The 25,040-nt window shown below is 43.6% G+C and overlaps 1 protein-coding gene across 2 annotated transcripts in view; it reads left to right on the plus strand.

The window, feature by feature from the left end:
* Nucleotides 1-17,568, plus strand: part of CRYZL1 (crystallin zeta like 1) — a 46,028-nt gene extending 28,460 nt beyond the window's left edge. Inside the window, exons 7-13 of one of the 2 annotated variants that reach the window (XM_075593825.1) lie at nt 1,679-1,812; nt 4,222-4,333; nt 8,193-8,291; nt 10,925-11,046; nt 12,788-12,893; nt 14,688-14,733; nt 15,953-17,568. In XM_075593825.1, the coding sequence (XP_075449940.1) occupies nt 1,679-1,812; nt 4,222-4,333; nt 8,193-8,291; nt 10,925-11,046; nt 12,788-12,893; nt 14,688-14,733; nt 15,953-16,052 (719 nt within the window). In that variant the 3' untranslated portion in view covers nt 16,053-17,568. Of the gene's footprint in view, nt 1-1,678; nt 1,813-4,221; nt 4,334-7,806; nt 7,828-8,192; nt 8,292-10,924; nt 11,047-12,787; nt 13,097-14,687; nt 14,734-15,952 lie in introns of those variants that run through there. The other variant, XM_075593824.1, reaches the window with a different exon arrangement.
* Nucleotides 17,569-25,040: the final 7,472 nt, after the last annotated feature.

Below are 25,040 nucleotides of genomic sequence, written 5' to 3' on the forward strand. Positions count from 1 at the left end.
ATAATATTTCATAGTACTGTTTCTATTTTAAACCTGTCCAAGCATTATAATGCAGAACCAGCCACCAAGCTGAAGATAACGAGTGAAAGATGGCTATTCTTAAATGGGTTGCTGGATTTCTACTTCTTAAAACCAAAAATAAACGCCCGATCTCTTGACTCCGCTCATCCGGTTTCATCACTTCCTTTGGCTTCCAAACTCCTTGAACGTCTACTATTTTCCTACACAATTGACTTTCTCAACCACCACCCTTTTTGACCCTCTACAGTCAGGCGTTTGACCCGCACACGCCACCACAACAATGTTTCCTGAGGTTGGCAATGATCTCCACATTGCGAAATGCCCATGTCATTTCTACATCTGCTTTCTCCTCTATCCTCCTGGACTTCCCTGCAGCTTTTAACACTATTGATTACTACCTGCTTCTCCCCATTCAGTACTTTATTCTCTGGGTCTTTCACGGCAAGACCCTTTCCTCGTGCCTTGTCCAGTTCTTCTTCAGCCTTTATTGCACTGTCTGTTGTCATCCCTCTTCGGATCACTTATTTTCTTCGTGTATATCCTTTTTTCTTTGATATATATGGTCCATTTTTTTTGCTCCTGTATTGCACCGCTTGTGCCATGATATTTATGCCCCTACATGCCCGAGACTGAGACAATAGTTTTTCCACTAATGATGGGTCCTATTCACCCCTTTAAAATTACAATGGATGTCACTATTGGTGTCATCTTTGACTCCTCCCTATCCTTCTCTGCTCATTCACAGCCACTCGCTGAAATCCTGCTGGTTTTTCTTGCATAACATAGTTAAGATAAGCTCCTTCCTCTCTCGTTCAACTGCTAAAGCTTTTGTCAATTGCCTCCATCCTTTTTAGCTTTTCTACTGTGATATATTACTAGCTGGCCTTCCAGCGCCACATTTCTCGCCCCCCTTTAGAGCTGCAGACCAAGTTCTGTGCTATGAGAAAATACGTGTAGCATTTGAAAAAAAAAAAAACAACAACTGTGAATGACATTTTTTATGTATTATAATGTAATAACCCTTTTTGGTTTCTATAGCAACCATTTACAAAGTCACATCCCCTTCCTCTTCTGAAACAGGCTCTGAGACATCGCTTTTTGAGCCCTGCCTCTCGCTCTAGCAGTGCACCAATTGTATCTAGCAACTTCCACTAAGCCACGCCCCCTTAACTCTGCTGCCGGGGAGGGAAGCGATCGGAGACTGAACATGGCCCACAAAGGAGGGGGGGGGGGGGCACCCGCGTGCTACGAGTCTCCTGCCTTCCTGCAGGGTCCGGCTTTGTCTCTGGCAGCACTGTATCTTTACAATGCCATACCAGTCTCTATACGCCAGGCTCCCATACTCCCTACCTTCAAAACTCAACTAAAAATACACATCCTACAGAGAGCCCTTCAACAGAACTTTCTACAGTGTCAATAACACTTGCTTTTGTATGAGCCTTGTACTTGTCTTGTTCAGTCAGTACGTTTGTTTATTTTGTACAGTACACTGATTCAGGCAATTTAAGTCTGTAACAAGCTTGAGAAACCTATGGGGTATTTAAGCAGCATGGATGCACATTTGCACATTTCTGCCTTTGCTCTGCTGTACTGTATGGTAGAAAGGTTGTACCACTAGTATATCCACCAGTACCTAATTTGTGTTTTATTTTACAAGTTCCCAAACCAGGAAAAGTTACCTGGGTGGAATCTGCAGGCACCATTCGTGATGGATTATGCGTGTACACCGCCTTGCATTTCCTTGCACGCCTAGGTCCAGGAAAATCTGTGTTAGTAATGGACGGAGCAAGCGTACGTATTAACCTCCTAATATGTAATACTGAGGAGGTGAATGGCTTCTTTGCTTTATCTATCCGTACAGCAGAGTTGCTGTAGCACAAATGTATTGTAAATACATGTAACCTCTATCTCTGTTACACGGACATCAGCAACGACCCCTACATGTATGTATGTATGTATGTATGTATGTATGTATGTGACATGTTATGAATCTGCATGCATCACACTCACAAACGCTGCTAGGTCATGGGCACGTATGAGTTAGACTCAAACTCCGTCTCTGCCATCCCATCTATGGCGATATCCCCGGCACTCCAACTCTCCAGCGTGATGGCAGACGCCAACTGCCCTATCCGGAAACCGGAAGTGACGATGGTAGTGCTGGAGAGAAGTCCCCCTGCAAAAGGTGTCTCTCAAATCGGAGTGCACTTCACAGGAGTGCTCTCAGGGTAGTCAGCCAGTGGATGATGCCGGTTCAGAGCTTGAGACAGTAATGAACCTTCCTAATGCGTTTCGTCGTTTGGCACGACTTCATCAGAGTTCATGTATGTATGTATATCTTTATATAGCGTCAAAAGTGTACTCAGTGCTTCACAATAACAATACAGTACAGGGAATTATAATAATACAAAAAGCACAGCAAAATCGGACAATAATTGTGTGGTTTTAGTCTGTATTCCGTCATTTCCCTTCTTGGTATCATCTTATTAGCACCATGTTTTGACGATTTTTTAGATAGCAAATGTATTTGAGATCTTGTATTCTCTGTCTTCATCTTGGTTATATGTACAGAATATATAGGTATTATTATTATTATTATTATTATCATTTATTGAAAGCACGCCAACATATTTTGCAGCACAGTCCAATGGGGTAAAAAGACTAGGACCAGGGCCGCCAACAGCGGGGGAGAAAGGGTACTGGCGTCCCGGGCCCCGTGAGTCAGGAGGGCCCAGCTACGCGGCCGGGCGCCAGTTAATTAGATAAATGAAAAAAAAATGGCGGTGATTCCCCCGCGGTCCCGGCGCGCATGTGCAGGGCCCGCTCCCCCCCCCCCCCCCGCTCCCAACGTGGGACGGAGGGGGAAGTACCAGCTCCTCCTGCGGCGGCCTGTCCCCCCCCCCCCCGTTACCAACGTGGGACGGAGGGGGAAGTACCAGGTCCTCCTGCGGCCTGCTTCCCCCCGCGGCCAGATTCCCGTCCTCGCCCCTAGCTCACCTCCCGTGCCCCCGCCCCCCCCCCCCAAGCCCACCTCCCGCGCCCCCAAGCCCACCTCCCCTCCCGGGCAGCTGCCGCGGGGATATTGGGGGCAGGAGGGGAAAGAGTCCGGCAGCAAACTGCACCCACCCGGTCAAGGTAAGTCACGGCCACGCCTCCCTGTCTCCTCCGTTTGCCTCTTGCCTGCAGTGCAGGTTTCAGGGCGTGCGCATCGCCCTAGTGACGTCACGAGGACTCATTTCCAGACTGGGTATAAATTGCAGCCTTAGATTTCCACAGGTCAAATGATAAAAATGGCAGAGCACTCTCACATTGTTGAGAAGGATGCGTCCTGGTGGGAATATAGGTCAACATCGGGAACTCTGTGTGCAGATCCGCCGGATACAGGAACCACGATGAGAAACGCAGATGCAGAGCACAGCCACTTGAATAAAAAATGCTGAGAGGGTGAACTCCAATAAAAAGTTAATTTATTTGGTAACGTACATGGAGGTACAACAATAGAAACCGCCAACTCCTACGCGCAGAGAGCATGGTACAGTATCTCGGCACTGCTGTATTTTGCACAAATACGTGTGACCCAACTTCTATGCTTTTGATATTATTCTTCGTTTGCTGTGCATTGTAAGTAGAGATGTGCGGAAGTATCCGAAATGCAGCCGCGAACCTGAGATAAAATGCATATGATTTATATAGATTTAAATGAGCTGAGTTTGCCAGGTATCTCGGGTGCATTTAAATGGATCTCTCCACGTGTACAGAGGAGAGTTCTGGGAGGTATGTAAGGCGATGGGTTATCTGCTACAAGGGGACTCAACTCCTCAAGCCCCTCACGTCCCCCTCCATAGGTCAGGTTTTCAGGATATCCCTGCTTCAGCACAGGTGGCTCAATCAGCCCCTGCTTTAGCACTTCGTCTGAGCCACTGATTGAGCCAACTGTGCTGAAGCTGGGATATCCTAAAAACCTGACCTGTTGGGGGGGACTTGAGGACTGGCGTTGAGCACCCCCGCTCTACTAAATAGGCCTCTCACACTCTCAAAACCCCCATTTCAGGGTCCGGAATCCATCTTGGCGGCCCATCTTGCGAACTCTTGACACATTGCGGCAGAAAAAAGGGACATTTTGCCTGGTTTGCAACTTTGGGTGAAAGTTTTGCCCTTCTGTCATTGTAAGAGTGACCGTGTTTTTCGTCTTTTATGCAGCCCTTCGGTACACTGGCTATTCAGTTGTCACATCACAGAGGTGCCACAGTGATAGCTACAGCGTACAGCGAGGAGGATAAGCAGTACCTGGAAAAGCTCATCCCATCTGTAGGTAAGTTCTGCAAAACACCAGTGAATGTTACATTGTTCAGGGCTTTTACTTCCATGCGACGCCACAACGTGTTGCGAGGGGAGACCCTTGGAAACCTACCGATGTAACCAGCGGCGGATTTGAAAATCCACCGCCCCCTGGGCACTTGCCTGTGTCGGCCGCCTCACCTCTCCTTTGGAATCCCAGCGTCAAATGACGCCGCGGTCGTCACCAACGTGATGGCGCACGTAACGCGGCGTGATGGCGTCATTTGCCATCGCTGCGTCCCGTTGCCATGGTAACGAGACGCCGTGTGACATGTTGGGGGGGGGGGGGAGGCGTACGCGGCGTCATTTGACCCTTGGATTCCAAAGGAGATGGAGGGGGGCGGCAGCAAGGAGGCGGCCGACACACGCAAGTGCATTCCCATTAGGTCCGATTAGGCTCAAGAGCGCGGCAAAATGCATACGGGGACGGACATTTTTGCCGCCCCCCAAAATTTTGCCGCCCTTGGCCCGGGCCGAATGGGAAATCCGTCACTGGACGTAACCCCTCAAGTGAGTTTTAGCTTCTATTTCAGAGATTTGTAGGAGATGGATCGCACAGAGCGGTCTGCTGTTAGCAAAATAAAAGCGAGAGATGGACCACGTTCATTTCCGCCCTGGGGACCCCCCTGGCTCCCGGGGAAGATGGCGCTGGTTGCTTCATGGTATTTAAATGTCTGCATCACGGCTGTTGTTGCGGCTTCTTGATGGCCCGCTTAAGGCCGCACTTATAGTGCCGACGCCATCGCCCGAAAACAAATGCATTGTCGCCGCCACGTGCACTTATAGTAAGCGCGACGGGGCGACGCGATTTTTTTGAAGCCGGCAATATTTGATTTTTCAGGGGCTGTCGCCTCATGTGACCGCCCCCGAACCAATCAATGGCCTGGTCGCCCGCGACGCCGCCGCAAAGCGAAATACAACTTTCGCTAGTGGCGACGGGTGACGTCATGCAACGCGTCGCCGTCGCGGGCACTATACGCGCGGCCTAACACAGGTGATTTTAAACAGTTGTTTTGCTTCCCCTGGAGGGGATGTAACCCGTGGCACCTTTCCCTGTATGTATCTCAGGAGCCAGAGAGGGGGGGGGGGGTCTCTAGAACTGAAATTAACGTGAGTCATCTCTGCAGACCCTCCTGCTTTCTACCCATATAAAGCATTTAAAATAAGATGCAATGGCTGGCGGGCCACTTCTGGAAACCTTGAAAGCAGCAGGATATTCAGAGAGCGTTTATTGTGGTAGCCTGGAACAGGGGTGCTCAACTCCAGTCCGCAAGACCCCCAGCCACTGACTGAGGCACCTGTGCTGAAGCGGAGATTTCCTTTAAAACCCAACCTGTTGGGGGGTGCTGTTGTTGTTCGGTCTTGCGGACTGGAGTTGATAGAAAGAACCCATAATGAGCAAATAATAATAACTGGCTGACTACTTTTAACATTCTTCAAATAAATGGCAACCTCCCTCCTTTTTGCTTTTGTTTGGTGTTATTTATTAAATAAATCGCCAGCATCCCGAACTTTTAAGCAAGGTTGGCATTAAGAATATATTAAAATCATGAAGGCATTTCTTTAAATAGTGTAATGTGCGCTATTAAAAGTGGATTGTTTGCCTAACATCTTGTCCTCTCTGCGCTCCTACTTTGTATGTATTTCTCTAAATAGAACTGACAGGATACGCATATGTATGTATGTATGTGTATATATATATATATATATATATATATATATATATATATATATATATATATATATATATATATAAATATATATATATATATATAAATGTAAATACAACTGTATGCTCACCTGCATGTCTTAGGCAGGTCTGCAACCCCGCCTTTCCCCATTATCACCCAGCACACAGCACTTCCACTGCAGCAAGGTATTCTGGGAAATGACATGCAAATGAGCACACAGTGCCACTTTTTGCTTCAAAAACCATTTTTAACATGGTTCCCTATAGGCTTAAGCTTGCTGCATGGTCACAGCTTTGAGCACAGCCAGGATATATATGTATATTGTGTGTGTGTGTGTGTGTGTGTGTGTGTGTGTGTGTGTGTGTGTGTGTGTGTGTGTGTGTGTGTGTGTGTGTGTGTGTGTGTGTGTGTGTGTGTGTGTGTGTGTGTGTGTGTGTGTGTGTATATATATGTGTAGAAGGAAAAGAAAAAGATATGGCGCCACCTAAATCGATTATAACACAAATATGGTAAGTGTAAATGATAATCTATGCTAAAAAATAAAAAATATATATAAAAAATATATGTGAATATTGTCCAGATATATAAAAATACAATACAGATCGGAGTCCAACTCCACACGCTGTCCAAATGAGTCTTTGCAGCCTGACTGCAGGGGGATACCACTCCCTCAAAGATATCTACAGAAAAAACAAACAAACAAAAAACAGGCGCACTCATAGCGTAATAAAGTTTACAAAATGTACACTGGCGACACACTTTATTCGAGCTCGGCTAGTCCCACGAATTCGGGTATACCCGGGTGTATTGAGGTTTGTGACTGTTTTCTGCCCGAGTGCATTGAGGTATTTTCCAGGCAGGGATTGAAGCATTTTATTCCCGCTGGCTGCAATACTGCACAGTATATATATATATACTGCATTACAATTCATGAATTTATGCCATCTGGTAGACACGCGAAGCATTGCAGCCTATTAAATCCTAATCATTATCATTTCACAGATCAGCCGCCCGTCAGCCAGGCATGAACCCAGGCTGGGAAGGCAAACGCAATGGGGCTTGTCAGAGGTGAGGAGCGGCGCATTCCAGGTATCTGCCAGGTACATACTGGGTATTTGCTCGAATAAAGTGTGTCGGTGCAGTATATGGAGTAGGATAGGTAAATATGCACACTCACAAACATAACGGGTAATAAAGCATTCATGAGTTATACTCAATCGCCAGCCAGGAAACAGGATGTCAGCAGCTCCAATGCAACCGTCTAGTGTGGAGAAAAACCAGCAGCACTGCAATGTCACTCCGTGTACCGGAGCAGGCAGGAGGTGTCTCTCTAATCCAAGCCCTTCGTCACAGTAATAAGCCTCTGGTAGCAATCTCGCGGGGTTTGGTGACGTCACTGGGCTCCTCCAGATAGACTGCGACGGTCTCCGCAAGATAAACACTGTGTGTGGCGGCGTTTCGTAATGAATACCAAAAAATTGTATAGTCCCATAGGTGAAGTGGCATACAATGAATACAACTGGATAATATTATATCAGAAAGCACTCCCTACGCGTTTCGTCTTTAGAAAGACTTCTTATATATGTGTCTATGTGTGTGTGTGTATATATGTGTGTATATATGTGTGTGTGTGTGTGTGTGTGTGTGTGAGTGTGTCTATATATACATATATGCATGCATGCATATATACACACATACCATTGATTTGGTTTGTAAAAGCTTACATTATTTTTCTCTTCTGGTTTTTTTTCTGAAGGTGTTCGACAGCCAGTTGTTGGTAAGGTAATTTTCTGAAATTATCTGTTGATTTTACGTAGAAATATTTTGGGTAATCTAGAATAGATTGGGGTTGTGTGTTATGCCCACTCCCCCCAGCACTAATAGAGTTAATCAATTATTTTGGTGATAATAAGCAGTAAATTATGATCGTATATGCCTCTAATCTTTGCTGTATATTTCATTTTTAAATTGAGTGCAAGTTTGTTTTGTGTTTGTTTTTCCTATGTCAATGCAGCATTTGTCATTTAGAGGTAGCCATCTTGGATTTTGAATTGAAGGGTTTGCTAGTCATAATCTGGGTTAATCTACAGTTTGGGGGTGCAGACAAGGCATCCTGTAATTCCAAGCTCCCTTCTTGTCCAGCTCGTGTTATAGATATGTCTAAAGGGAACGCTAACCTTGCCGAGAGCTGTTTGGAAGAAACCGGAGGACTGGGAGTTGACATTGTTCTCGATGCTGGAGGTCTGTTACATGTATTTTATATCGTACTGTTTGGTTTCACACTTCACCCTTTCTCAAGATGTCTTAAGTGTGAACCGAAATGTTGACCATGTAACAAATCACTATTGTTTCCACTTAAAGACCAGTGAGTGCCTGGTTTCTGCTAGTTACAGAGAGATATTCATTGCACTTGTTCATGGTTGAATTCAGTTGGAGTAAAAACCTCCCAAGACTTGTCTATGAATATATCGGATTATCTCAGTGTAAAAGGAGGTTCAGTTTCTCTCATCGGTAAGACATTGATACATTTCCTCACATGTGAATTCAGCAATAACTTATAGAGCAGCACTGATATTGAAACAGTTTGCCATTTAATGATAATTATTTTTGTATATAGCGCTGGCAGTGTACACGTTGCTGTACATTGAATTTTGCCAATATTGCTCTGTAGAGCATTAGAAATTCTAATTTTAGTGCCTTAGGCACAGGATGATAAGGAGACTTGCCCAAGGTCACATTTTATTTATTTATAAAAATGTTTTACCAGGAAGTAATACATTAAGGGTTATCTCTCATTTTCAAGTGTGTCCTGGGCACAGAGTTATGATGACTGATACATGGTTACAAACACATAGCTACATTAAGTGAGCAAGGTTATACATTATATACAAGACATTGCATGCACAGTAAGAAATAATATACTGTATTTTATAGGCGTATGTAGCAGTTACAGACCAGATTAAAATGTGAGACAGCTTTAGTTTTGAAAGAACTTAGACTGGTGGCGATTGTGGGAGACTCTGGTAGATTGTTCCAGTTTTGGGGTGCACGGTAAGAGGAGGAGGAGCGGCCGGATACTTTGTTGAGCCTTGGGACCATGAACAGTCTTTTGGAGTCTGATCTCAGGTGATAGGTGCTGCATGTAGTAGGGGTGAGGAGCTTGTTCAGATAGATGGGTAGCTTGCCCAGAAAGTATTTAAAGGCAAGACACGAAAGATGAACTTTGCGCCTAGACTCAAGTGATGACCAATCTAGTTCTTTGAGCATTTCGCAGTGATGTGTGTTGTAGTTGCATTGGAGGACAAGGTGGCATATTGAATTATAGAGGGTATCAAGTTTGCCAAGGTGGGTTTGTGGTGCCGAGCCGTATACTATGTCCCCATAGTCTATAATTGACATCAGCATCTGCTGTGCGATACGCTTTCTGAGCAGCAGACTTAGGGAGGATTTTTTCCTATAAAGTACCCCTAGTTTGGAATAGGTTTTGGATATTAGGGTATCAATGTGCATCCCAAATGTTAAATGGGATTCAAACCATATGCCCAGGTATTTAAAACTAGGAACTGGGGCTAGGGTGGTATTAGCGTTGTTTCTGATCTGGAGCTCAGTCACTGGAATCTTTAGAAATGTAGCCTTGGTCCCACATGGAGAGCTGACACTGGGTTCACTCGCTTCAGAGGCTTTGCTCAGCAACCATCCTTACATCAGGCCCATTGGCGTTCCAACTGTAGTGACGGAAGTGCAAGCAATCATTCATGTATTCTCTACTGTTATTATTTGTGGCTGAAAGTCTTCATGGAAAAACCCAGCATGAACAATACTCCTCCTCATTGGGTGCCCATGTAGGATGCAATATATTGATATATAGGAAACCTGGTGCGCTCCTACCAATAGATCACAATAATACCCAAAGCATTGTGGGAATCTAAAATAGACGTCTGTAGGCGGCGATAGTAGACACATATATAAAATAATAGTGCAATACTAGCCACAAGTCTTTGCTGCTGCTCACCCGGCAACGGATCTCCCAGGATCCTCACACAGAAGGGAAACACAATAAGGCGAGCGCACACAAGAAAGAAACAAAACAAAATCAGTAAACCAATAAACTAGAATGGTAGGTGGAAATAATATGGGTGGAAGGGTAAATGGGTGGAAGGGTAAATGGGTGGATGTAAATAGCAAAATCACTCACACGGCCATGTGTGAGTGTGAACACATCACATAGTAGGCAGCTGTAGGGCCCTTTTATAGTTGGTGCGCGTGCACGGCCGCGAATGCTCATGCCCGAGAAGCACACTTTTTGTGTGTACTTGTCTGTGCTATGACGCGCACGGGTGGGCGGGGCTATGATGCGCACTTGTTTGTTTTTTTTGATTAAAAGTATCGGGTTTTATATCTATAGTACATTTTATGAGTGACCAAGGAGGATTGAGTTCCATAAGCGAGGCTTGGATTTTCTCTGAGTGTCCACACTCACATATGGCCATGTGAGTGTTTTTTTATATATTTCTTCATAGTATTGTCACTTATCAGTGACATACACCCACTGTTGTTTCCCCTTCATTTCTTCTGAGATCATCTCCAGGATCAGCGATTTATGAAGCAAGCTCCAGGCTAAAGCTGCCTACTATGTGATGTGTTCACACTCACACATGGCCGTGTGAGTGATTTTGCTATTTACATGCACCCATTTACCCTTCCACCCATATTATTTCCACATACCATTCTAGTTTATTGGTTTACTGATTTGTTTTTTTTTGTTTTCTTGTGTGCGCTCGCCTTAGTGTGTTTCCCAGGATGCAATATATAAAATGTCTATATGGTTTTGTATGGGTTTGTAGCTGAAGTGTGTTGATCTTTGTGGTTCACAGTGAGATTATATAACAAAGAAGACTTGATTACAACAAAACCACAGCTGGTTCCACACAAACACGATATTATTACACTTCTCGCCATTGGAAGCCATTGGGTGACCAGAGAAGAAAATCTTCAGGTAACTTTATACTGCATTAAATATTTGCCCGTGGAGGCATTCACCCCCTAAGCGCTTACACTGCACAGGAGGTGATAGTGAACAAACAACTCCTGCAAGGATTTAATTGTGAAGGACACAGTGAAGGGAAGTCCCTTTTGGTACTATGCATTATGTCTACCATTATAAATAGATAGTTCTTCCAAAAAGATGTAAAGATTGTAGCCAGGAATTAAAGCGTCCCCCTTTTATTCCAAGGATTATGTTACTCTGTTACTCTTCTTCTAAAGGCTGACTATAGCTCACTAATTTGGTTATAGGGGCGGCATCCTGAGTGTAAACCCCAAACGAGGCCGGCATTCTATATCAGCAGTGCCATCTGGCTGACCATTTATTTCCCATTGGTTACTAGAGCAGGAGACTCTATACTGGGGCGTGTTACCCAAGGCCTGGCAATTCTTATTTATTTATAAAATGTTTTACCAGGAAGTGACACATTCAGTGGCTTAACTACCGCCTGGGGGGGGCCCAGCTCGGGGGGGGGGGGGGGGCGAAGGGGATCGAGACTCTCCCTCCGGAGTCTTGATGACCCCCCCAGCGGTTACAGAGACCCCGCGCTCTTCACCACAGTAATTAAACGGATTGCCGGGGAGAGAGCGGGGCCTCTGTAACACAGCAGCCCTCCTCCGTGACGTTGTGGCGTCATGTGACGCTGCGTCGTCATGGTGATACATCACATGACGCGTTGCTGTGACAACATGCCAACATATGACGCCGTTCCCCGGGAGCCCCTTAAGGCGAAGTTGGGCCACTGAGTACATTGAGAGTCACCTCTCGTTTTCAAGTAACCCTTGGTAGTTGGTATGTGTTTTAGGATGAATACGTCAGTATTGAGAAGAAAATTGTCGAGTAAATGGTACCCAATTATGAATAGCGGACAGAAAGGAAGACTTGGTGGGGTTGGGTTACCTTTAACCGCCATGGCTTGATATATTGACAGCCTTTATCCTCCGGCACACTGTAATTAATGGAGGTCAACGTGCCATTCAAACTTGAATTCTGTTTAGAGAAGTAATGGAATATATGATACAACTGTTCACGTGGCGCAATATACTATGTACTGTACTATGTAGTATATGCAATATACTATGTATTGGGGTTACAATAATGTTCAAGTAGTCATTCACACTATCTATTTGTCTGTTGTTTTTACAGAATATTTCATTGTATAATATGTTTTATAGATTTGCAGAACATGACCCAAAAGGCCTCTCCGAGTAAAACAACCGCAAATAGCACAGAACATTCACTAAATCGTCTTTTCTTAGTAGTTTGTGCCCACAAAGAACTGTGCAAAGAATGCAGAAGGGTTTTCCAGGATTGGTTGGGAATGTAATACACTTCTTTAGAAACAAAAAAATGTAGCGGTGGCCATTTAGAGAATTTCCACCCCCCCCCCCCCAAAAAAAATCTATATTTTTCAGAAAAAAATAATGGTTGTAAAAAACCCCCCCAAAAAACAGGTAATTGTGTATCCCTAAAGCAAAAGTGGGGTGCAACGTAAAGATGGATTTTTAAATGAAAGGCTTTTTGAACAACTCGTTTACACCTTGCTGGAGACCTGTTGAGTTATGTGCTTCGGGATACGGACTCTTTCGATGTGCCTGTGTGTAAAGAAACCTGCATGCTCGGCAATCATGAATTGGTGTAACTGGGAATGTTAACTGTTAAATCTGGCTTCCAATGTCATTGTGTTTTAAAGCTGGATCCACCAAACAGCCGCTCTCTGTTCCTGAAGGGAGCTTCGCTTTCTTTTCTCAATGACGAAATGTGGAATTTGTCAAATGCGCAACAAGGGAAGTATCTCCATATCCTTTTGAGTGATGCCATAAATATCCCCAGCAAAGCGAAGAACAATGTTATAACCTCTTGTGTAGAAGATATTTGATAAAGGCATGGTCAATGGATACAATCTGTTAGAAGGGCACCATTCACTAAAGTCTGAAAGGGGTAATCCCTCGTAGGACCAAAGTGAACTAATTCCAGTGACATGTTTAAGGGGTCCCATCTTTGTAATGGATAAAAAAAAATTATGCAATTCTACACCTATAAGTATTTTTTACTTTTAATAACTTTTTTTTTTTTAAGTTAAACTTGGGAGGGGTTTGATTTCCTCTGGCTTCTCCCTTTTGTGTGATGTCACTGTGTGATGTCTCTGTGTGATGTCACTGTGTGTTCAGCAAACGCTTGTACAGCCAGAGTCCTATCACCTCCTCTTAACTTCTACTGGTTCTCTTAGGCTGCGTCCCCGCTAGCGCTGAGCGCAGAGCTTGCGGCGGTTACTTACATATATAGCTATATACAAGTCCCCGCTCACGCTGTGTGCGCGCTCGTGCGCGGGCACACACGCTCACCCGCGCTCGGCACTTAAGTAAACAAAAAACCTATACTTTCCCGCGCGCCCAACTACCCGCAATGCCCCCCCTCCCCTCCCGTACATGCAGGACACCCGGCGCTCATGCTTGGAGCGCTCTCCAAGCATGAGCGCGCTCAGCGCCAGCAGGGACTCAGCCTAATAAGGACAGGGTATGATTTACAAACACTTCCCCATTCAGAGGCTCCTACGAAATGTAACATGGCATTAAAATAACTTCCTTTAGATGCAACTGGCATGGTTTAGTGCAAAAACAAATGCCCTAATTGTCTTGGTTACCTGGTTATCGATGACTATGACGGCTTTTCCTGTTAGTCTATATATTGCATTTTTTTCTTTCTGTTTGTTTACCCTGATGATGGTCATTCAGGGGGGCTGAAACCTTGGTTCAATATATTCAACATATTACAACTCTCTCTGTGTTGCAGTTTCAGATTCTACATACACCTTTTATCACCCAACTGCTGGGTGTGTTTTATTCACAGAACGTGGGTGAGTCGTCCTTTCAGGTGAAACTTCGGTATAATACAAGGGAATACATACTGCAGGACATTTATTCTGGATAGTGCAGTTGTTGATGTTCAGTTATGTTACAGATCCAGATACTGTATTGAACAAATAAATGCAGCAACACCCCCCTTCCTAAATTTTTCTCCACCACAATGGAGCCCCTTTAGGCCGTGCCTATAGTGCCGGCGACGCGTGATGTCACCCGTCGCCGGAAGCGAACGTTGTATTTCGCCTTGCGGCGGCGTCGCGGGCGACCAGGGTCCTGATTGGTTCAGGGGCTGTCATATAAGGCGACAGCCCCTGAAAAATCAAATAATTACGGATACCAAAAATCTACAAGCGCACGCGGCGGCGGCGACGCTTTTGTTTTCGGGTGACTTCGCGTCGCCGGCACTATAAGCGCGGCCTAAGTTTACATATAGATAAATTTTAAAAAAAGACTCAAGCAGCATGGATTGTTACTTTGTGTTGCTGTCAATCTTCAGTTTTTGTTCACTTGCTAAACCATAAGACACCTTAAAGATAATTCAAGTAAATAAGATGTAAGATGCCCTATAGCAGGAGTGGCCAACTCCAGTCCTCAAGGGCCACCAACAGGTCAGGTTTTCAGTATATCCCTGCTTCAGCACAGGTGGCTCAGTCTTCGACTACACTCCCTTCTGCAGCACTGCTACACTACTAACTGTCAAATACAGTGTTGCCTTAACAGCTTTCTCACATATCCTAAAAGATGTCATGGAAAAGCTGTCTACTGGAATATTCAGGTAATAATGTGACATAGTGTAAAAAAAAATAGTGTGTGTGCGTCCGGGTGTTTATCTGTGTGGTGTACACACACACACACACACAGTAACATATTGCATGCTTCAATGTATAAATAACACTTAAAGAAGACGGGTTAGATCTGGACTCCATTTCTTTTTCTTATGACCTGTGTGTGTTTTCACAAACATTGCAGCAGAATTCAGGGTCCATATTGGTCCTTTCGCATCCTGTGCCATGTGTTTTACCTGTAAAATTAGCATTAAAGAGAAGCACGCGCTGAGGTGGCCGGTCTGTGCGTTAGGGTTTTTGGTTTGTTGGCCCTAGGATCTGAGCAACATGAATTAAATAGACAAGCTTTTGTGAGTGTTCACTGTGCAGTGTGCTGCTCCTACCCGGTTTTCTACCAGCAAAACATATGACGTTATCAATCAAAATAAGCAATATGGCTGGAAAAACAAATACTCTACTGGATTTATCAAAGATTAAAAAAACAAAAAACATGAATTCCTTGATAAATTTAGTGCAGCTTTGCCCCAGTTTTGTTGCCCAGACTCTTTGATAAGTAGTTCCCTCAGTACGACGAGATTGCTTAAGGGACATAGACCTCTTACCCGAGCACCCCCAATAATTGCAGCTGCTGATGTCGACTTTATCGGTCTATCATATTAGCTGCAAGACGGGGGCAAAGTGCGATTTCTGCATCCTTGGTCACCTCTTCTACAAATTCCTGAAAGGTTATGGACTACTGCAGGAGTGCACCACGCAGTGCTCAAGCCCCTCCCCCTAACAGGTCAGGTTTTCAGGATATCCCTGCGTCAGCGCAGGTGGCACAATCATCCCCTGCTTCAGCACAGGTGGCTCACTCTGTGCCACCTGTGCTGAAGCTGGGATATCCTGAACCCCTGTTGGGGGTGGGGGGGCTTGGGGACGGGAGTTGAGCACCCCTAGACTACTGCATCTGGCACTCTCCCAACGATCCGTAATCACTGAGCCATTTAATTCAACTCCCTTATTGCAAGAGGGTTATGCAAGCCATTGATTTGCACTGCATTGGTGAATCAACACAAATGAATCAACCTTTGCAATGTGTCAAATAGGTGTCACAGCTGCTTTAAAAAAAAGACTGAAATCTCTCAGCCGTTACATCAATTATCTTCCGCGGACTTGTGCACACACTGAACTTTCCCATCAATCTCTCTCTCTCTCTCTCTTCGTTAGGCCCCAGTTGGATGAACCTGTTCCATTGTACGAAGCCAAAGTTGTCATGGAAATGGTGCAGAAGAACGAAGTGAGGAAAAGGCAGGTCATCCAGTTCTGAGGCTCGGCGCGGCCACATAATAACCTCCTCTCAAACAGATGGAGGTGCGGGGCAAGCCGAGCCAGGGGACTTGCAGCATGCATTATTATAAGAGTCTGTAAGTAAAGAGTGAACACCCTTTTCTTGTCCAAAAGGTGTGATCCAACGCAGTGCTAGACTCCACTCTGCAAACTGGAGGAGACAGGACACAGGGGCCATCCCACCTAGTACCAAAGTGAATTCATGGCAGCCATTGTCTGTGTTTTAAAGGTTACTAACACCGTCAAAATAAACAAATCTGTGTTTTTCACCACGTTTTCAAAACATATAGAGGTCTATTTCTTAAAGTCACCAGGCTGCAAAACGGGCAAAAAATGGCGATAAATTAACGAAGTAAAAATATCCCCATGGAAATCAATGTAATTTTCTTATTTAATAGGTAACAAGACTTCGAGAACATCTATAGTGTCACTCCCCCCCCCCCCCCCCCCCCCCAGATATCTGTCTTCTTTTTAGAAAGTAGAGCTTAAGGAGAAGTGACTGATGAAATTTGAATTAGTTTTCCCATTGAAAACAACATGTTTATTTTTCACCAGATGCAAATGATAGGTGACGTTGACCGATTAAAGCATTTTAAGCAATTCCACCATAAGCGAATGTATATATGTATTATGCATTTATGTACATTTTAATTTCCTAAAGGGTTCTGTCTCTTATAGATACTGTGTTAGGCCTCGGCCAGGGTGGCGCTGAGCGGGCGGGCTCACGCTGTCCGCGATGAAACACATTGCAGCAATGTGTGTGGCCAGCGTGAGCAAGCGGCTGCGTCTTGGCTGCGCACCTAGCCGGCCACTAATTGCCCGGCCGAGCAGGGCACAGCGCACGAGCGCCAGTGCGCCCGCTCCCTGACGGCGGCAATGCATTTGTTTTGACGCGACGTCGCCGGCACTTTAAGCGCAGCCTAAAATGTCATTTGGTTAAAAACTCTCTCTCTCCTTTCTCTCCTCTCTCTCCTGTAGAGATGTGTAAATAAAGCCCAGCTGTCAGGCACTCACAGGACACTGTGCAAACATTTATTACAGCAAAATATTTGTATCTCGGAAAGGTCCCAAAGTTAAGAGCCTGGCAACTGGACTTGTGTGTGTGTGTATATATATATTAGTGTAAATAAATATATATATTACATTTGAGCTTTAAATTTGGGTTTATTTTAACACTATAGGGATTTAAAGATCATATTTACGGTATGTACAACATATCCCCTGCTCACTGTAAAGCTGCTGTGACGTACTCCATGTGTTCTTGTCATCCTATTATTGCACCTCTGCGATACGCTGCTTCCTCTGCAGATAAATCCTTCTATGCTTCCTAAACTGCAACATGTTCTGACTTTCTTCTGTATTTGGACTGCCGAGCTTTGTATTTACTTGCGGTCTCTAACCTGTCCAAAGCTTTGGTGTCCTATAATGTACTTCAATTAAATATTGTGTAAATGCCTGCCTTATATATGGTAAAATAATAAAGGACTACAAAATAATATGTTAAAGTGTAATTTCTTTTCCTTTGGGATTACATACTTACACATTGGACATGTATCTAGTAGGAAGACCATATTATTATATAGCAGGATTGCCAGTTCTATTTCATCTTCTTGGAATCGGCCAGTGCTGGACACTGCTGATGTGGGAACCGGTTCCAGTTTGCTTTGAAAAACTTATCTTGTTTTTTTTTAAATTTTATTTTGAAGAAGAAATGTACAAATCGTTCGCAAGAAAAGTGTTTGACTATGTGAAGCATAAGAAAGTGTCTACTTTTTTCAGCAAATCAAAATATCACTTGTGAGCACAAGTCACAACCACGGTTCATTTTGTGAAAAATTAGGTCAAAGGTGATTTCTTAGTAGGAAATTTGCGACTAGCGTTTATTTGCCAAGTTTGTTTCGCCAATCTCTCTTGGTGATGGGTTGCTGGTCTTTATGATCCATTTGTAGGGTTGTTTCTGCATTATTGATTTTTTTTGTATACCTTCTTGTATTAATATTGTTGTTTATAATCTAGTATACCAATCAATCTGTATCTAAACACATGTCTTTTGGTGAAGATCCTGATCTGCTCTTCTTCAAGTTAATGCTTGGTTGGAGTGAGAGACCCTGCATTAGCACTAAGGGGCCTATGCAGAGAGCAGCGCTAAAGTAAATCTCGCCATTTTTTTGAGAAATTCGCGCAGAAAACAGCAGAAAATGGCGAGGTACGAAAAACGCGCCATATTTTTTTTTCTATTTCTGAATCTCGCCGCGCGGCTGGCGAGAACCTACATCTCGCCAGTGTTAAAAATATCCGAATTCAGAAAGGCGCGATCGCCATCTAGCAGCTGTTCGCGCCAAGAAAATGGCGCGATTTTCTACAATTACCTCCGCCAAAAAAAGTTGGCAAGAAGCTGGAGCTCGCCGGCCATAGGGGAAAAAAAAAAAATGCGCGAATTTTTTCTCTCACTTTTCTGCAGCGCGCATCTCTCCCTTTTAAACTCGCCACACGCATTCATGCCATAAATTGCGAAAAAAACTCTCCATTAAAGCTACTTTTTCTTAAACTCTCCAATTTATTCTAGCGCTGCTCTCTGCATAGGCCCCTTAGCGTTTTGCAGCGTTTGAGCTCGCCATGCTACTACTGAGGAGTTTCTGTGGGTTTTTTTATCCGCTCGGCCATTCTGGTCTAGTGACGACATTTTCCCTTTATTTTCTGTTATTGTACCTTGTTTAAATTAACATTCGGGTTTTTCATACATGTAGAGTAGCTATAAGTTTCTGAAGATTAAGCAAGGAAATTGCACTTTACACCTTGATTGCCATTGTAGCCATTCACATTGAGTGAGTTTGCGCCTGTCGGGGCGCCTTGACTTTACGGAGGGTGTCAGAACTGCACTGTGAGGTAACACTTAGTACTAGGGCTATCGTGAGTGAAGAAAAAGAAATTAAAAGGAGCGCTGACGTACAAATTCTTATATTGTAAATAGAATGCAATTCCTCGACCAGTAGGTCACTATGTACACACAAATGATCTATATAAGTGTAAGTCCCGTGTTTTACTTCAATGTAGTGTGACATCAAAAGAGTCACATCATAAGTGTCATATCTAAAGTGTCTACAAGAGTTAATTTTGGAGTTGAAATTGGAGGTGAAGATTGTAGGAAGATCTGGACTCTGCATTACAACTTTGCCACTGCGAGACATTCTCTTTAACATCTGTGATTATTTGTTCACTTTTATCCTCCATTACCTGTTAAGTCTCTCCTCCTGCATCTTACTATGCCCTCCCTACTGCTTTTTCTATTTAATGTTACCTCACTCCTTTGTGAATGTCTCTGTTCTCTCCAACATCCCCACTCCCCACTGCACCAATTATTTATACACCCCTCTCCCAACAACTTCTATACCCCTCAATAAAAAAACACGCACACAAATCCTCTATTCACACCCTCAATTTACTCCTTCCCACTGCTGGGGATCTCCCCATAGCATGAAGTCAGACATACACACCTGATCTCACTCATGCCTCCCTGCCATCTCTTCCCCTGTAAATGGTGTTAATCTTTTCATTTAATACTGACCAGCCTTAAATCTCACCCCACAAATCAAGTATCTCAATAGCCTGCACTCATGGCTATTGTCCCACACTCAGTCACTCCTACCACCCATTGTGACCAAGCACTGCCATCTACAGCACTTACTCCCTCACCTACTGTCTCTGTAAGTTTCCCATTAAGCCTCTTAGATTGTAAGCTCTTCGGGGCAGGGATTTCCTTTCCTATTGTCTGATTTTGCTGCACTTATTGTATAATTATAATTCCCTGTACTGTATTCTTTGTGAAGCGCTGAGTACACTTTTGGCGCTATATAAATAAAGACATACAATACATACATACAAGTGATGAATATGAAAGTCCAATCTTTGAAAAGAATCTGAGGATTCCAAACTTTTCTTAATCCTGCTGTAAGGAATAAACCGAAAGAGAAAGAACTCAGTTGAAGTAGCACTCAATTATCAATGCTGATTAGTGTATTGATTAAAAATAATCTTTATTGTTCAATTTAAATGTTAAAATAAATGGTGTACAAAGAAAAAATAAAAAATAATCTTGACATGAATATGTCAGATATCTGGGACTGTGCACACAGGTGCCATTGTAAAATTAAAGTCCACCACTACTGAAGTAAGGTAAAGCTGACACTGCTACAATTTAAAACAGCCCAGGAGTCTTGATAAAGCAGCAGACGCGAAACGATCGTCGACGGGGCTTTTTAAATTGTAGCAGTGTCAGCTTTACCTTACTTCAGTAGTGGTGGACTTTAATATTACTATGGCTGCGATATTGAGGTGAATGGTTTGGAACGCCATCATTATAGACAATACAGCTAACCTAACACTCCACTGCAACACCTATTGTAGTGACTAGGAGCGGAACACACCTGTGTGCAACTTTGTCCAAACAGAGCCAAACAGCTGATACACAGGTAGTATCCTACATCCGCAATTCCTACTGCCCTGACAGCATTTCACTGCTATCTAACTGCCCCTGATGGTAACTGCGACCACAGGGGGCTCAGAGCAAGGGGCTGTATATATGGCTAAACTTTAGCTATACATCTATATACTGAGGACAAGCAGCAAGGCTGCACTCTATTGCTCCTCCATCTGCATAGCAATGTGGGCTCAGAGCAAGGGGCTGTATATATGGCTAAACTTTAGATATACATCTATATACTGAGGACAAGCAGCAAGGCTGCACTCTACTGCTCCTCCATCTGCATAGCAACGTGGCGTTAAACTACAACATACCATATCACTACAGCACAAATTGCTGTGTTAAACTATATCATACAAGCAGCGGACGAGATTTATCATCTGTAGTTCCACATCACTATACTCCTCACCTTGGCCAAGGGGGAGTGTCATTACTTACTTTTACCAACTTAAGCAACTAGACACTGCTACTCTTAGACCGACAATAGGGGTCTATCCTTAGGAAGCGATCCGCTACTACAGGCACAGTCCCAGATATCTGACATATTCATGTCAAGATTATTATTTTTTATTTTTTCTTTGTACACCATTTATTTTAACATTTAAATTGAATAATAAAGATTATTTTTAATCAATATTTAATCATCATTGATAATTTAGTGCTACTTCAACTGAGTTCTTTCTCTTTCGGTTTATTGCAAATACAATTCTCAGACAAGCACCTTATCTACACCATTACAAACTTACCTGTTAGCTGAGCAGAGGTTTACTTTCCTTTCCCACCCCTCCCATACTTTTCCCATGGTATATATCCTGCTGTAAGGAGTCAGAAGCAGGGGGTTTCCAAGTCCCCTCAGCGTGAAGATGCAAAGAGAAGAGACCTCAGGCACATGGATGATAGGGAAAAAATAGCGGAAGCACATAGGAAAAGACAATAGTGTGATATTGTTTTCAATGATCTCTTCTTATAATAGCCAGACAAATGTGAATACACTTATATATAGTGAATATTTCTAAACCGTAAACTTGTAGTGTATTTTTCAATCTTAAGTCATCTGTTTCCGTGTTTCTTCAGATTTTTTTTTTTTTTTTCTTACTGAGAGCTTTAAAAAAAAAAAACTGGAAAAACCATAGCATAATAGTTTTTATTTAAAAAAATCAGAATAAAAATGTGATTATTTCACTCACAAATGTGCCTTGAGCTTTAAGCAGTTTGAATATAAGGCTTTCCAGCTAGCATAAGTCTCACATGGCCTCCCTCTGGCAGTATCTGGTGTAGTGTCCTTTGCGAAGGGTGCAGATTGCGTTCAGGACGTAACGTGAGCGCATAACTGCACTGAAGGTCACAGTCTTGTGTGCAGGCGTGGTAGGTGCCAAAGAGCTAGGGAAGCCTCAAAAGTCCAACCCTACACATTTCGCCTTTAGGCTTCCCCAGGGGGTCTATTTTGAGAATTGAGGAAATCTTTAAACCCAGCTGAGGCTGCGTACTCTGTGCCGCTGACCGCGCTTGGTGCTTAGCGCGTTCAGCACAATGAATGGGAAGGTATCTGGCCACACTCACATGACGCGCAGGCGCTAGGCGATTGCTGAGACCAGATTAATTTGTCTTTCAGGCGCGGTGAGGGAGGTCACATGACCTCAACCAAACAGTGCCAATCACTGCTCAGACACGCCCCCCCCCCCGCTCGCGCGTAAATAAAAATACGCCAGACAGCCGAGCACTCATGCTTGGAGAGTTGGTGACATCACCGCTCTCAAGCATGAGCGCGGTCAGCGGCACAGAGGACGCAGCCTAAGAGTCCAGCAATGTCCCGGTATAGGCTCACATATGCATCCAGGGAGTAGGTGTGGCTCAGGGAGTACAGAGACTGACTCTGTAAACAATGGCACTGAATCTGAATCAGGGAAATTCCTGGTGTCGGCTCCTTGGGCTGTGTGACCTTGGGCAAGTCACTGTATTTCACTGTGCCTCTGAGACCAAAAACAGATTGTAAGCTTTACCGGGCAGTGTCTGTAACAATCCTATGTGCTGCATACCGCGCACTCTACTGTGATTGTGACGCGCTTTGAGTCCCATTGGGAGAAAGGTGCTACATGAAATAAAGTTGTTATTATTATATCTGGGAATCTTGCTTCATCTTGTGCTATTTTCTCATTCATGGCTTTGACCATTGGTGAAAATAGCCATTAATAGACAGGTAATTCACCCCTTTTTCTCTTTTACAGAATTCTAATTGAGGGGAAGGGGTGGGGGGGGGGATGTTCAAATGTCTAGGAAGGAACATCACCAGCTAAACGGTGTGTGTCTGTGGAACAGGCGTCCACCGAGCTAAAAAAAATAGTGCGGTTCTGCTCTGGAGGACAGCTCCGATCCAATTATGTAAAAAGAAATAATTCTGAAATGCTACTTTATAAAGCCAGGGTCTGCAATATCTTCCACTTTCAGCCCCCAATGTACAAGTACTGTAGTCGTTGTGGAACTTTGGGGACCTCTTCTTCAGATATGCTGTAAATAAATATAGAGACCAATGGCTTCACATATTGTACAGGACAATGGTTTCTCCTTTGGAAGAATTAATAGGGTAATTCATAAGATGGCATGATCTATTAACAGATGACGGAACTATGGTTTGGCTCAAGTAAAATGGCGGAATGGGGAGTTCATGTTTCATAAAAACTAGATTGAACAGGTTTAAATATTTTATTAGTGTATTTTGGGACAGGTACTAATATTTCCACCAACCAAATGATTGTTAAAGCAGCAATACTACACCCCCCCCCCCGTGCCCTTTTTTTCTTATTTGTATATGTAAAGCATGTGACAATGTATAATTCTACATTTTTACATAACCTGGCAATCATTTGGTGCTCCTGTTATACATCTGTAAAAATCCTGATTGTGTATCTAACATAATGGCTGCTTCGGTCAGTGCAACGCAGCAGCTACAACGTATCCTTATATTACTACAGTAACATTATCTATTGTTTCAGTTTGCAGCTCAAACTGCTGGGAATATTGGCAACAAATTATGCCAGAGGAAAGCCAAAACACAAAACCCCAGCAAGCTCTTTCTGGGAACCTCTGAGCCCCACTATATATATATATATATATATATATATATATATATATATATATATATATAGAAGAAAGCATTTAATAAAGACAAATATTGGCTTGGTTGCAGGATAAACAGATAATAAGAAAAAACAAACAGTAAATATTAACGCATAACAATACAATACAATGGGGTATATTAGGAAAATAAAAAGATATATATATATATATATATGCAAATACAACTGTATGCTCATCTGCATGTCTTAGGCAGGTCTGCAACCCCACCTTTCACCATTATCACCCAGCATAGAGCACTTACACTGTAGCAAGGGATTTTGGGAAATGACATGCAAATGAGCACACAGTGCCACTTTTTGCCTCAAAAACCATTTTTTTTTTTAACGTATATATTTTTATTTTTTCAGAAAACATAATAACATATAAAGGGGGGAAGGGAGTGGGGGGGAGGGGGGTACAGAAAATAAAAGGGTTATGGGGTGGGGGGGGTAGGGCAGTGGGGTAGCATCCATCACTGGCTTCATGCAGGAAGCAAACATTCTATGATACTTGTCACATCCTATGCTAGGTCTAGATCTACCTAACCTTTAGTAGTTATTACTGGTTTCCTTACTATTTTATGGTTCCTATTGAGTTCTTCCATATGTAGGTCTCCCAGGGGTCCCATATTGTCAGGAAGGAGTTGTGTCTGTCGTGTATTAGGCTTGTAAGTCTCTCCATCGTCATTATGTAGTTTATTTTGTGCAATACCTCATTGATCGGGGGTGGGTCGTTCTTTTTCCAATGTCTTGCTATTAAATTTTTGGCTGCGGAGAGGATCTGCGTTATCAAAAAGTCTATTTTTCTCTCAAGTCCGTCTGTCGGTTTTAGTAAGAGCACTGTTTCTATGTCCCATGTTAGCTCTACCCCTGTTGTTTCTTCTATTAGGCGTCTAACTCTTCCCCAGAATAGGATGATTTTGGGGCAGGTCCACCATATATGTTTAAATGTGCCTATTTGGCCGCAGTTACGCCAGCACATTGGGGAGGTTAGCGGGAAAAAGGAATGGAGGCGGGCTGGTGTGTAATACCATCTGTGTAGGACTTTCAGGTTGGTTTCTCTGATTAGGGAACATCGGGAAGCTTTAGCTGTCCTTTCGTGGATTTCTGCCCAGTCCTCTTCCTCTAGGGAGTTTCCTATGTCGTGTTCCCAGTCTAGAATGTTTTTGCTTGTTTGGTCGTCATATTGTTTTAAAAGTACCTGATAGAGTTGGGCAATCGTTCCTTTATTGTAGTGACCTCTTTGGTATAGGCTCTCAAAGTTGGTGAGTGGCCTATTCCAAGTGTCGCTTGGTTGGATTGAGGAAACATAGTGGGCCAGTTGTATGTATTGGAATATTTGTGTGGTTGGGATGTTATATTCCTCTCTTATTCC

Source organism: Ascaphus truei, chromosome 3, assembly GCF_040206685.1.
Source record: "Ascaphus truei isolate aAscTru1 chromosome 3, aAscTru1.hap1, whole genome shotgun sequence".
Taxonomy (NCBI): domain Eukaryota; kingdom Metazoa; phylum Chordata; class Amphibia; order Anura; family Ascaphidae; genus Ascaphus; species Ascaphus truei.